At 41.6% G+C, this 14,435-nt stretch overlaps 2 protein-coding genes across 2 annotated transcripts in view; both read right to left on the bottom strand.

The window, feature by feature from the left end:
* Positions 1 to 6,050, bottom strand: part of pdk3a (pyruvate dehydrogenase kinase, isozyme 3a) — a 12,464-nt gene extending 6,414 nt beyond the window's left edge. Inside the window, exons 1-4 of the mRNA XM_060862317.1 lie at positions 5,498 to 6,050; positions 1,695 to 1,836; positions 1,009 to 1,080; positions 567 to 751 (exon numbers count right to left, since the gene is read on the bottom strand). Of these exons, the coding sequence (XP_060718300.1) occupies positions 567 to 751; positions 1,009 to 1,080; positions 1,695 to 1,836; positions 5,498 to 5,597 (499 nt within the window). The 5' untranslated portion in view covers positions 5,598 to 6,050. The remainder of the gene's footprint in view (positions 1 to 566; positions 752 to 1,008; positions 1,081 to 1,694; positions 1,837 to 5,497) is intronic.
* A 1,278-nt stretch (positions 6,051 to 7,328) lies between these two features.
* Positions 7,329 to 12,764, bottom strand: slc51a (solute carrier family 51 member A). Its single transcript, XM_060862201.1, has 8 exons — positions 12,550 to 12,764; positions 10,906 to 11,057; positions 10,733 to 10,806; positions 10,344 to 10,502; positions 8,911 to 9,022; positions 8,680 to 8,826; positions 8,266 to 8,371; positions 7,329 to 7,787 (listed from the first exon to the last, which is right to left on the bottom strand). Exons 1-8 carry the CDS (start codon positions 12,608 to 12,610, stop codon positions 7,621 to 7,623), a joined length of 978 nt encoding a protein of 325 aa, XP_060718184.1. The 5' UTR covers positions 12,611 to 12,764; the 3' UTR covers positions 7,329 to 7,620.
* Between the last annotated feature and the right edge of the window lie 1,671 nt (positions 12,765 to 14,435).

Raw genomic sequence — 14,435 nt, 5'->3', positions numbered from 1 at the left:
TGCTTGTTCATTTGCATATCACACCTGGTTCTAGACTATTTTGTGACGTCACAAAATGAGCTCACGTGTAGCTCCACCCCTAAACGATACAGAATTAGTGAGAGCGTCTCTGCATTAAAGTGTTGTATTTTAAAGCAGGAAAACGTCTCTTTAAAGGACACTGCAAGTAATTTCATCCGAATATTTAACATCTATAGAAGCAGAATCGGCTCCTATTTTATTTTTATTAGTCTTTTATTTAGTTTTTATTTATTTATTTTATTATTATTATTTTATGCTTTTTAGTTCTATTGTTTATTTTATATAGTTTGTACAGCACGTTGGTGAACATCTGCTGTTTTTAAAAGGTGCTCTATAAATAAACTTTGATTTGATTTGATTCTAAAAAGAGCTCCACATTTCAGTCTTAGTGATAATAACGAAGTAAAGGATTCCTGTGCTGGGAATCTGCTGCCCTGCAGAACGTGGCGTCGTTATTCCTGCTCTGGACGCGTGTTATGATCCGGACCGGGTTTTGAGAGAAGCTCAGACTGAGCATGTGCAGGCGTCGGAAATAAATAACGTACTGTGCTGGTTGATGAGCATGCGGAAGGAGATTCGGTTGGTGTAGAAGCGATCGAGGAAATACTGAATGTTGGAGCTGACGAACGGGTCGAAGCCGAACTTCTCCTTGTACTCGATCACACCCTGGGCCATGGTGGGAACCACATCGTTGTGTCTGTTCCTGATCTCGATAAGAACCTCCAGAAAGCTGTGAGATAGAGATGATGAAAAGGTTTCAGGCAAAAGCAGTCGTCTAAGAAGGGATTTAAAAACCCAGTGTTCCTGTTCACACTTATGTAACGGTTATAAACCCGTTATAAACATTAATATAAACCCGTAAGCTGATCTACGGCCCGAGTCCTGTTAGAGAAACTGAATCAGTGTTTCAGGAGTTCTAGAATCCACCATCCACATTTGTGTCCAGGAGCTGAAACTGGAAAAAGATGAACTGATGATGATGCTCACTCGTTCAGGGCGTGTGGGTTGTCTGGGCTCCGGTTCTCATACTCCAGCAGCTCCAGGAAGCTCTGCATGTACCTGAGGGGTTCAAAATAACAGTCATTCACAGGATGAACGCACGCAACCGCACACACACACACCCATACACACACATACGTACATACGTACCATACACACACACACACACATACGTACATACACACACACGTACATACGTACATACACACACATACGTACCATACACACACACACATATACACACATATACACACACACACACACCCACAAATACGTACCATACATACACACACACACACACACACACACACACACACACACACACGTACATACACACACACCCACAAATACGTACCATACATACACACACACACCCACATACGTACATACGTACCATACATACACACACACACACACACACACACACGTACATACACACACACACCCACAAATACGTACCATACATACACACACACACACACACATACGTACATACACACCCACACACCCACACGTATACACACCGACACATACATACTCACACACACCCACACATACACACACACACCGACACACACACACATATACACACCCACACACATACGTACATACACACAGACCCCACACACACACATACGTGCACCCACACGCACACCAGTCTGAGCTCCACCCACCATTTCTGCACCAGTCTGACGGACGGCTGACTCAGCAGTTTGTCTGGCAGCAGGTTGACCTCCCGCATGGTGTTGGCCAGACGCACGGGCAGCTCCTTCCTCAGGAACATGTACGAGGTTTTCTCACATGCATTGTCCCTTCCTGCAAATGATCATAAAAAATGTCCAAAAGAATGAAACGTCTGCAGGAAATCATCCGCTCTGCTCATCAAGTGCACTGTGTGGAGTGTCGAAGCTTTTCTTTATTTTATATAAAAGCTTCTTTTATTTTTATTATAATTTCATCCTTGCAGCGTTAAATATTTTCATAAATAAAAGCAGACAATAAACTCAGTTATTGATATTAACAGTCAGACGTTCTACACCACATTCAGGATGGTGATTGGTCAGATGCTGATGACTCTAATGACTCACAGTCATTACTGTAGTCTCCAGCGTCAGCGCTTCAGTCAGTCCTGGATTGTGTGATTTTAAGAGCTGCACAAAATGAACACAAACTCAAGCTTCGTGATATTCAGAAGATTTTTAAAAATGAACAAAGATTTTACAAAAGATCTGTTCTGAGACACGTCGAGTAGTTTTCCTCAAAACACACACACACACACACACACACACACAAATGATCCCACGATCCAACAACAACAAATTCTATATATAATACAGTTATGTGTCTGTAAATAAAAAGGTACGTTTAAAGAAAATGATGCACTGAAGACATTTTAATGGACAAAGCTTTACTTCACAGCATGATGGAATTTCTCTGCCATGTCATTTACAGGCCACAACACACACACACACACACACACACACACACAAAGTAAAGGATGTCCCCTGCTGCCTGAATGCTGACTCAGGACACTGAGGTTTAACTATAAAATGTGTTCATCTAATGAGAGAGAGAGAGAGAGAGAGAGAGAGAGAGAGGGAGACAGAGAGAGAGAGAGCGAGAGAGAGAGGGAGACAGAGAGAGAGAGAGCGAGAGAGAGAGGGAGACAGAGAGAGAGAGAGAGGGAGACTGAGAGAGAGACAGAGAGAGAGAGAGAGAGAACATTAGAAACATGTTTAAACAAGTGCAGGATGTGACAAGTGGCACGTACACATGCACGCACACACAGACTCACACGTGCAGACAGACAGACAGACAGACAGACAGACAGACAGACAGACACACACATTAATTATACATCAGTTGGTTGATGAACAAAATCCGGGTGAGACTTTTTCCACTGGAATATGAATCATCAATAAAGGAGCAGCTTGTTTATTACACAGTTGTAGTTTAGACAGAAAATATTTACAGCTGGAAAGTCGGAGCGTGATGAAAAATTAATGCAGAAAAAAAAACAACTATGAAGAAAAGAACAAAATGCACCTCGATTCTGCAGCATGGCAGAAAACAGATCCTAGTTCTGTGACCAATGAGCTTTTAGAAACTGGATCACAGAAGCAATTTGAATATGAATGAAACATTTATAATATGAATGAAAACCTGTTTAAATTCCCTTTTTTGCAGATATTCAAATAACTGACTAAAATTTCCTAGAGATTAGTTTCCAGCTCACACGTCGTCCTCTAATCATTTGCATATCGAACGTAACGGCTCGGAGGTGTGGAGCGTATTTAGAGACGTCGCTCGTAGCCCTGACCCCAGATCAGTTTTAATACACAAACACTGAGAAAGTCTCGGTTTTATTTACAAAACAAACAAATTTATCCTCACGAGTATATTCAGAGTCAGAGTCAGAGTCAGAGTCAGAGTCAAACACATTAACGTTCCACTTTAGAGATCAGATCTGGGTGGTTTTATTAACTCTCACATTAATATGAATTATTCAGCCGCATTAATAAATTGACTTTAATAACCATACTGATGCAACAGTGAAGGATTTCTAGGGTAAGAAACGAGGCATGTCGAGTTTTAGGCGACAAAATAAATATCTGTCGACTCCCTTTTTCCTGAGGGTGCACAAACTTTTGCTGCACTAAATAAAAAATAAATAATTCATTCATTCATTCTCCTAAATAACTTCTAACCTTAAGCGCTGCAGCAGCTATAAGAAGGTAAAGACCGGATTTGTGCTCAGGATAAACAGAGACTTTATCAGAGTCGTTCATCACCAAGAGCTGAGGAACAATACGGGAAAAATAAACAAACCAAACCATCTCCTGTAACAGTAAACCCATGAACACGTCACATGAGGAGAACAAAAAAAAAAAACACCAAGGCGTATAAACATGCTGTAAAATCATCTGTCCTCTAAACTCATAAGTCAAGCGTGCAACTGAATGAAAGTAGAAGAAAAAGTGAACAGGAACATTGTCAGGCCATAGAGAAGGTTCTGGTCATAAACAGACCCTCAAACCGTGTGAAAACATCTAGATATCTAGAAACATGCTATAAGACTTTGTACAAACTAATGCACATCAAACCAAAGTACTTTAAAGACCACGTCAAGATCAAATCTCTAAATAAATCCACAAATGATGATATAAACATGTCATGTGTCCGGAATTCAGTAGCACCGTGGGATAAGATGAACTTAATCACTTCATCCAATCAAATGAAGTTTAAAAGCATCGGACGATCCGATCTATATCGTTTACATTGATCAGAAGTCTTCAGTGCCAATAATAAAGGTCAATATAAAAGAAAGAAAGAAAGAAAGTTTATGAAGACTTCTTCATACATGTTTCTTTTTCCATTGTTCCATTCTTCATAAACTTATCTCGTCCTTCACTGTGTAAAGCAATAATATATTCATATTAATCAACATTTTCTGACCAATCAGAATCCAGAATTCAACAGCACTGTGTTAATTAGCATCAAAGACACAACATTAAAGACTGTAGTTAGTTTTGCTATGAATGAAAAACAGCACTGGACTTTTTTTATTTCAGAATACAAGTATATTAAATATTAGGGATGAGTGAATGGAAATTAAACTTTTAGTAAATGATCATAGTTTTATCAAAGCCCAAGTCCTGTAGTTATATTTTATACCCTAGTGACATTGTGATCAGACTCTGATCAGTGTCTCAGTGTCTAATCTGAACCTCTATGAATCTATTAGACATCTAATGCACTATAAAAGGTTCATGGAGCCTGAGACACATCAAGACACATCAGGAAGAATTAGGACACATTAGGACACATCAGGACACATTAGAACTCATCAGAACGCATCAGAACACATTACGACACATTAGAACACATCAGGACACATTAGAACTCATCAGAACACATCAGGACACATTTTAGGACACATCAGAACACATTAGAACTCATCAGAACACATTAGAACTCATCAGAACACATTAGAACTCATCAGAACACATTAGAACACATCAGGACACATCAGGACACATTACGACACATCAGGACACATCAGGACACATTAGGACACATTAGGACACATTAGAACACATCAGGACACATTAGAACTCATCAGAACGCATCAGAACACATTAGAACACATCAGGACACATTAGAACTCATCAGGACACATCAGGACACATCAGGACACATTTTAGGACACATCAGGACACATTAGAACACATCAGAACACATTAGAACACATCAGAACACATCAGGACACATTACGACACATCAGGACACATCAGGACACATTTTAGGACACATCAGGACACATTAGGACACATTAGAACACATTAGAACACATCAGGACACATTACGACACATTTTAGGACACATTAGGACACATTAGGACACATTAGGACCTCCTGCTATAAACACCATTTATTAGTTCACTACATCCTCAGTAATACCATAAAACGTCACTTACCGAACTCGAGGAACTGTTTGATGGAGAGAGGAGATGGTGAGAATCTGGAGTAAAACTCAATCTTTGTAGAAACGTTCAACAGAAACGCTGACAGTCTCATTGTGCTCTGAGTTTGTGTTTAAACAGCAGCTGTACTGTTTATTAGCCCCAACAACAACAACAACAACAACAACAACAACAACAATAATAATAATGTCTAATGTTGTTGCTCCGTTTCTTCCATTGAAAGCAGGAAATCCTGAAACATCACAAACTCAAGCTGTAAACTCAGATCTTTTCCCCATCACATGCACATTGTCCTTCATCATCATCATCATCATCATCATCATCATCATCATCATCATCACACTAAAGCACCAAATGACCCAAAATCCGGCTGCTGTTTGTTTTTTTAAACCTGAACCGTTGCTGTGAAACGCGGCTGCTTTGATGTTCCGCGCTGTGATTGGTTAGCTCAGAAACGCGGAAGTAGAGAACCGCGGCTTCTGATTGGTCAGACACAGTCGTGCGGCGCGTGTCAAGTTCGGTTGAAATGTGAAGTACGCAGCCGTATATAACCTGTATGTGTGCACGCGCACAACACGTGATTTTGCACGTAGTGAGGCATCGATAAGTTGTGGGTTTCTGACCTTCCTTAAGGTCCCTGTACATCATCAGACAGTGTGTGTGTGTGTGTGTGTGTGTGTATGTGTGTATATGTATATATATATGGGTGGGTTGGGGGGCTTGTGGTGTGTGTAGGGGTGTGTGGGGGGCTTGGGGTGTGTGTAGGGGTGTGTGGTGTGTTTGGGGGGTTGGGGTGTGTGTAGGGGTGGGTGTGTGGTGTGTTTGGGGGGTTGGGGTGTGTGTAGGGGGTGTGTGGTGTGTTTGGGGGGTTGGGGTGTGTGTAGGGGTGGGTGTGTGGTGTGTTTGGGGGGTTGGGGTGTGTGTAGGGGGTGTATGGTATGTTTGGGGGGTTGGGGTGTGTGGTGTGTTTGGGGGGTTGGGGTGTGTGTAGGGGGTGTGTGGGGGGGTTGGGGTGTGTGTAGGGGGTGTGTGGTGTCAATACTCTGTGCAACAGACAGGTTATAACCAGTAGTAGTACAACTATAAGTGTAAAGGGCGGATAATAAACCAGCAGCTGATTGTATCTCGAGACACAGGAGCTGATGTGAAGTTTCATTATCATCAGATTAGATATTAGTCAACCTTCATCTGTTCATCTTTATCCTGGTCAGGAGCTTATCCTGGGAATATTGGGCACAAAGCCGGAAAATTCACCTTACATTCAAACACACAATCACACACTCATCTTTCACACCTAGAGTCAATTTAGCAAAACCAATCCAGCTACCAGCTTGAGAGGAAACCGGAAAACCTGGAGAACATGTGGAGAACATGTGGAGAACATGTGGAGAACATGTGGAGAATATGTGGAGAATATGTGGAGAACATGTGGAGAACATGTGGAGAATATGTGGAACTCCACACAGAGCTGGAATCTAACTGGGAGAAGATGGAGCTGTGAGGGCAAAATGCTCTCTGGGAAAATCTGTACGATTTTATTGTGTGTCGTTCTCACTGGACTTTCCACTCGTCTACACGTAGATGTGTTTCCTCTTCAGACCACCTTCTGGGTTTCGACTTCGAGGTTCAAATGAACTTTATTTATACTTGTTTAAAGTGGTTGTGTTTTAATTAAAGAGATCGTTACATCTTCATCTTAAAATCTCTCAAAAATGATTAGACACAAAATCTGATGAGTTTGAGAAAGAACAGAGAGTTTAAACACCGATTCCACCATCAGGTCCAGACGGCGAAGACGCTTCCAGAGAAATGAAGGTGAAGATCATCAAATTCCACATGGATTTATTCTGCATTTCTTGTGCAAAAGGGCTACAAGTGAAAAACAGTAATAATAATAACATTAAGATGTAAAACGTTGTTCTTGTTCTCGTGTAAAGAGTCGGACAGACCTACAGACAGTCTGGAGCTCGTGCGTGCTTTTGGTTTAAAAAATATACTGTATCTGATTGGTCAAAAATGAGCCACACGTTTATAAATACAAAAATATACACATACGTATACAGTAGGTCTGTGTTCCGCCGGGTGTGAGTGTGACGTCGTGCCAATAAAACAAACATTTAATGATTATTTTTCCCACAGTGTTCGTTGGAATCAACGACGTGAACGAGGTTCTTCTCCTCATCGCCGTCGCCGTAAGGAACAGGATCGTACTGACGCCGGTACAACAAGCGAGTCACCAGCGTGATGATGAACATCTCCAAGATCAGGAGCTGCTGACTCATCACTGGGGCAAAAAAAAACAAAAAAACAAAACTTCAAACGTTTAGCATTTAACGTCTTGATCGACTTTTTAATCGTTTATTAATTCCAATACAAAACCGTGTGTCTGGTTTGGAGGCGGGGCTACGTATGAGCTGCATTTGTGATGTCACTAATAAGACCTCTGTGACCTCAGACCTCGTGCCAGCGTGGGCCTTTGACGAGCTTAATTCATGTCACAAAATCATGTTTGATATGCAAATTGTAAGCGACTACACATTACGTACGACGAGTAATAATGCGCTAAGTTAATTAGCACCAACGAACAGATCGACGGTTGCTATGGTAACACTGTTATTATATAGAGAACAGGTTTATTTATGTGCCGTGGAATAAATCAGATTACTGGCAGGAGGATACGGAGGAGGAGTTTGGCGTTTCTAATTTGCATATTCATGAGTTCTGGTGTTTGTACTTAATTACGTCAGTGGTGTGAAACTCACAGTAACCGCGGCTCTGAGAGGAAAACGGCGGACTGCAGCCAATCGTTCCCTTCATGGCCAGAATGTTAATGATGGCTGATTGCAGCTGACTGAACACCAGCACCAGCTTAGGAACAACACACACAAAGGCATCATGGGTAAAAAGAAGCAGAATGTTTCACAGAATGTCATTGTTCACTTAACTTAACTGGATACAAAAGTTCAAAGATATTACAATCTGATTTTATTAGGACAAAGTTAGCAAACTTTACCAAATGGATCCATGCATTCATCTTGAATTGATGAAATAACTGGATGATAAATCGCTTCCCTGCACTGAAGCGTGTTTATCTCCATCACATGAGACGGAGATCGACACGACATCAGGAACAGAACTTTGTATGGAATCAGAGACTGTATTCAGCAGAGACTCACCTGATACATGGCGTATTTGGGGACGATCTTCATGCTGCGTAAAGTGTTGCGTACGTGCATGAACATGATGGAGACGGGCCACAGGGCGATGATGGTGAGGACGCCAACGCCGGGGTTGATCCAGATCGCTGCACCGCTGATCTTCATCTGAACGAACACACAGACTACAACCTCATCTCATTTTCATACACAAGTCGACCACGCGGTGCTGAGACGAGCGACTCTACTCACATCAGCCACGTCGTAGTTCTTGTTAGTCCACAAGACGATGGACAGGATGGTGAACACCACCTTCAGCAGAGCGAACTGGAAGGAGCCCAGTTTCAGCATGAACAGAGAACGCCTACCACACACACACACACACACACACACACACACACACAAGCGACAGTGCTCCATCACTGAGCTGACGTTGGTTGTCTTTCTATAATTGATGCACTCGTTCGAACACGTTCCCGTTTCCATAGTAACAGCTCATCATTTCACCCTAATAAATTAACCTGAATTATTGTTTATCAGCAAAAACCGACTACTGACACCAATAAACTTTTACTTATTAGTCCTTTGTTCTGACTCACTAAGAGCTTGTAAAGGAAACAAATCCATATGTCATTAACTACAGCGCCATCTTCTGGACAAACAAGGAAACACGCCTGATTTTCCAGGAGAAAATACTTTGCCACTTTTCCTTTTCTGATGATACTGAAATCAGCTGATATCCACGTGATGTTTTTTTTTTCTTTTTAAGCTTTAAAAATGATGTTTATTTACATTTTGTCTTGACTTCACTGGAACAGAAAATACATCACTAAAACACAACTTACCCAAAATTATAGCTTCTCTTAAATTTACATACAATTCCAGTCTTTTCCCTTTTCTTACAGGATCAGATTGTATTCATTATTTCTTTAAGAAACTTTTTAAAAATCAAATTACGGCACCTTCAGTGAAATCAGATCCGATCATAAAACCCGGACAGATTTCCTGGTATTAATAACGAGCTGGTGTTTTTTCGACAGGTCACTAATTCCCCTGAAGGTGTAACGACCCCACGGTTATTCAGGTGACCTGACTAAGGTACCATGTTAGAGAGAGTTTAATGACCAGCAGGACGTTCACTGTTGTCCTGTCCACTATAGTCTACAGCCAAAAGTATGTGCACCCTGACCATCACACCCATACACTATGTACTTCTTGTTATTCTCTTCTTTTTGCTGTTATAATCTCCTCCAATCTTCTCTTCTGAAAGCTATTCCACAAGATCATGTCTGTGTGGATTTGTGTTCATTCACACGTTCTACTAGAGCATCCGTGAGATCAGACTCTGATGTTGGGATGTTGAGGAGACTCCAGATCCAGTTTATCTCGGAGATGTTCGGTGAAGGTTGAGTCAGAGTCAAGGATCTGTGCAGGACACTTGAGATCTTCACCTCCACAACGTGTCTTCATGGAGCTGCTTTGTGCACAGGAACGTTGTCATGATGGATCAGGGATTGAGTTTCAGTGAAGGTGAAGGAGAAACTGAGACGTTCTACACAACCGAGTGCTTCTGACCTTGTGGTAACAGATTGGATCGGAGCCACATACGGGTGTGAACTTTTGGGCTTATCGTGTACAGTGCATATAGTGCGTATGTTACTCTGGCTTGTGTATGTGTGTGTTACCGTGTGATGGGCACTGGGGGCAGACAGGGGCAGCAGCAGCAGCACGGGCCGGTACTGATCCGGAGCGTCTTATTGGCTGAATGCTTCAGAAAAACCTCGTCACCTCCACACTCCTCGATCATCAGGATCAGAAACTTAAACACCACAATGGCAAAATACCTGCAACACACACACACACACACACACACACACACACGTATGCATGGTTCAACATAATAAACAGGTCATTCGTATTTTTGTAGCTAAAAAGAAAGGAACTAATTTGAGAAAATTTAGTCTCTAGAATTATAAATCTTCAGCCAAAAATGAGGTTATATGAGGTTCCAAAAATTCATTTGTTTGTTTTAGGATTGATTTTTTTGAAGATTTGTGTACACGTTCACACTCACGTGGCTGAGGTCATGTCTGTGAACATCGTGGCTCTCGGGATCCACATTCCCAAACAGGACATGGCACCGATAACCTTCGCAATAAAATAAAATGAAATAAAAAACACATTTTACTTTTTTCAAAGTGAAAAATCTCCCACGATGCACTTCAGGTAAACAGAAGCCTCTCTCACCGGGGCGGCTCCGTTCACCCAGATGATGGCGCTCTTTTTGTTGGAGGAAACTTTCCTGTAGATATAAACACATTCCTCGATGTAGAGCAGCATGGACGCCGTGGCCATGAAAGTGAGTGCGGCGTAAAGGATGATCCCGAAAACGTCGAGCTCTGTCCGGGAGAAAAAGCACAGATAATATAAACTCCCAGACCACCGAGCGTTCACACACACACACACACACACACATCGCTGTGTGGAGAAACATCACACACTAATAATCAGTAACGTTAGCTCAGCAGTGTGGTCCTGAATTACAAAAAGCGTTTTCACTGAGCTGTCTGGGTTTTTTCCTTCACTTTCAGGTTACATCAACTGAAGAGTCAACAACTAGCAGAAGTTCTGACAACGGGAGTCTCCATGGCAACAACAACAGGCTTCTTCATCCATCTAACCTCCAGCATTTCACAAAGAAATCCACAATCGTTAATTTACTCCAAACACATTCCCCTGGACTCAGTGATGGGGGCAGCGGTGGCTCAAGTGCTTAAGGCTCTGGGTTGTTGATTGGAGGATCAGCGTTTGAGCCCCAGCATCGCCAAGCTTCCAGTGTCGGGCCCTTAAACAAGGCCCTTAACCCTCACTGCTCCGGGGGTGCTGTATCACCGCTGACCATGAGCTCTGACCCCAAGTTTCAAGGAGAGAATTTCACTGTGCTGTAATGTTTATGTGACAACATAAAGGCTTCTATTCTGTTAGACCAGACGTTAGATACAAAGACAGGTAAAAACAGACACCGAGCCAAACGAGGCATGTTTAATCATGTCAGACTAGATCTGTTTTCACGCAAATAGAGAGAACAAAGTTGTCTCTGTGATGAAGGAACATCACACATGATGACCCATGAGAGATCATGGGTAAAGTCCACAACGCTCACTAACAAGACCATGTGCTTAATCCAGCAGAAAACGGCTACGCTATTAAATCTCTCCTAACAATCCACACAGACGTTGGATCACGTCTGCGTGGATTTGTGTTCATTCACACGTTCTACAAGAGCATCGGTGAGATCCAGATCATCCCAAAGGTGTTCAGTGGTGTTGAGTCAGAGCTCTGTGCAGGACGCTCGGGTTCTTCACTCCAACCTTCACCTCCACACCATGGAGATCTTCATAGAACAGGACACACACTCTGATGGCAGTGCAGCGTATTTAACCAGATAAACGACTAAAGAGCTTTAAAAACAACATCTGGATTTATTTTCTGTTAAAAAAGAAAGACGAACAAAAACAAGTGCAGACTTCTGTTCGAGGTAAAAATAAAATAACGATAAAAACACAAACAAACAGAACCAGGTGGTTCAGTCCAAACTGCTCCAGAACCCTGAGCTGTTTTTGCTTTTTTCCTCCAAACTAATAAACCAAAGTATTTATGTTTGTTTGTTGTTTGTTGTTTTTTCCACATTCTCCTTTTTTTGCATGACCAGGTTTTAGTATTTTCCGTTTTTTTGCATACAATTTAATGAGTTTAATCCAGAAAACACACACACACTCACACTCACAAACACACACACACACTCACTCACACACACACACTCACACTCACAAACACACACACACTCACTCACACACACACACACACACACACACACACACACACACTTACGTAAAATCACTTGGAGAGCCAGAGGCGGCTCTTGTGCGCATCTTGGGTCGATTTCGGTCATCCTGCAGATCCGACTTCACTGTTTCACTCTCAAAACGCTTTCACACGCAGATCTGAATAAAAACACACTTCAGTCCGTGTCTCATCGGGGTGTTTTCCGGATCACAGCCACACTGAGCTCAGAGGAACTCTGATTCAGACTCTGATATCCAGTGAAGATGAACAACCGCACGGTTTATGTCCCAATTGCACAGTCCCGCCCCCTGCAGGCGTGCAAACAAACTCACTGTTGGAGGTTAAACATTAAAACATCTCAATTAAATACAACACTAATGTCTCCGAACGGGGAGATTCAGTCCAGCAGGAATCCTGTAGGCTGCTGTACTTTCAGTCCATGGAGACTTGGTGAAGGGGGAATGTTTAAGTGGTCATGTGACGTCTCTGTGCTCTTTCTCACTCTGTAATCAATGATGGATCTGTTTTATCCCTTATGCATGAAGAAAACTACATTAATGCAAAAAATAAATAAATAAATAAAATAAAATAAACAGAATGCATTAAGAAAACTACATTAAAGCAAAAAATAAACAAAATGCATAAACAAAAACTACATTAATGCAAAAATAAACAAAATGAATGAATGATTTTTTTTTTTTACTTTTGTTTGGGGAAAAAATGCACCAACCAAAAAGTGTAATGTCGAGTTTAATTGTATATGATGTCTGAAACTTGTCTGATCTTTTGTCTCATCAACAAGAGTCGACTCTATGAACTCAAACTGACTCATTAAGATTGTTTTTCAGTAAACAATGTTGTGACATTCAGACCTCTGATTGTTCTTCTCATAGGTCACATTGCTCCGTGTTTTATTAATTGCACCTGATTAAATTACGCAGCAATAGTGACTGTGTTTATCTGCAACTAAAAAAAAAAAAAAAAAAGGGAAAATCGGCTCATGTAAAATGTACGGTCACGTAAAGGAACCGATTCAGAGAGCCGACTCGTTTCATGATCTCATCACTCATAGTACTTTCCAAAATGTTTTCCTGCTTTGCCAGAACCTGTTACAGTACATCAGACCAGCTCAGGACCAAACACACCAAATATTTAACTACTTAACTGTCTGCAAACCTTTTCATTTAATTACTATATTCATCATCTGATTGGTCCGTCAGTGTCACGTGATTCCAGCTCCAATGTATATAAAGTACAAGATTGCGCTAATTATTGATGTTGGATTATTAAATACATTATTAATGTTCTTTACCTTTTTTTTTTTTTTTTACTGTTACAAACATCCCTTTTTATTGTTACTGAAAGTAAAACACTAACCTTGAACATAATCAACATGTGATTATGATTTTTATTTGATTGACATTTTCCTGAATTACCCACAATGCTCTACTAGTGTGTGTGTGTGTGGTAGATTCCACGCAGACTCTCCACTGGTGTCCCACAGGGCTCAGTACTTGGTCCTCTTCTTTTCTCCTTGTATACTCACTCTCTTGGTGATGTTACTTCCTCACACAGGTTCTCTTACCACTGATGATACACGACTTATCTTCTCTCTCCTGCCCTCGGATACCACAGCGTCTGTTCAGATCTCAGCGTGTCTGGCGGACGTATCATGGGTGAAGGCTCAATAGTTCTCTGAGAAGCTCTGAACTGCTGATCATCAGGTGATTCATCCCCAGGTCACGATCTTGCAATATTCCTGCATAATGATCTGATCTCCCCTTCAGTAACAGCTCGCAACCTTGGTGTAAACACGGACAATCGACCGTCCTTTTCCTCGCATGTTGTTAATGTGACTCGCTCATGTCGGTTCTTCTCTACATTAGAAGGATTCGGCTATTTTTGTAAACACAGGCTGCTCAGGTACTTGT

This window comes from Tachysurus vachellii, chromosome 25, assembly GCF_030014155.1.
Source record: "Tachysurus vachellii isolate PV-2020 chromosome 25, HZAU_Pvac_v1, whole genome shotgun sequence".
In the NCBI taxonomy this organism is placed as follows: Eukaryota; Metazoa; Chordata; class Actinopteri; order Siluriformes; family Bagridae; genus Tachysurus; species Tachysurus vachellii.
The sequence above is the reverse complement of the archived record's forward strand: the minus strand, read 5'-3'. Positions and strand labels throughout refer to the sequence as shown.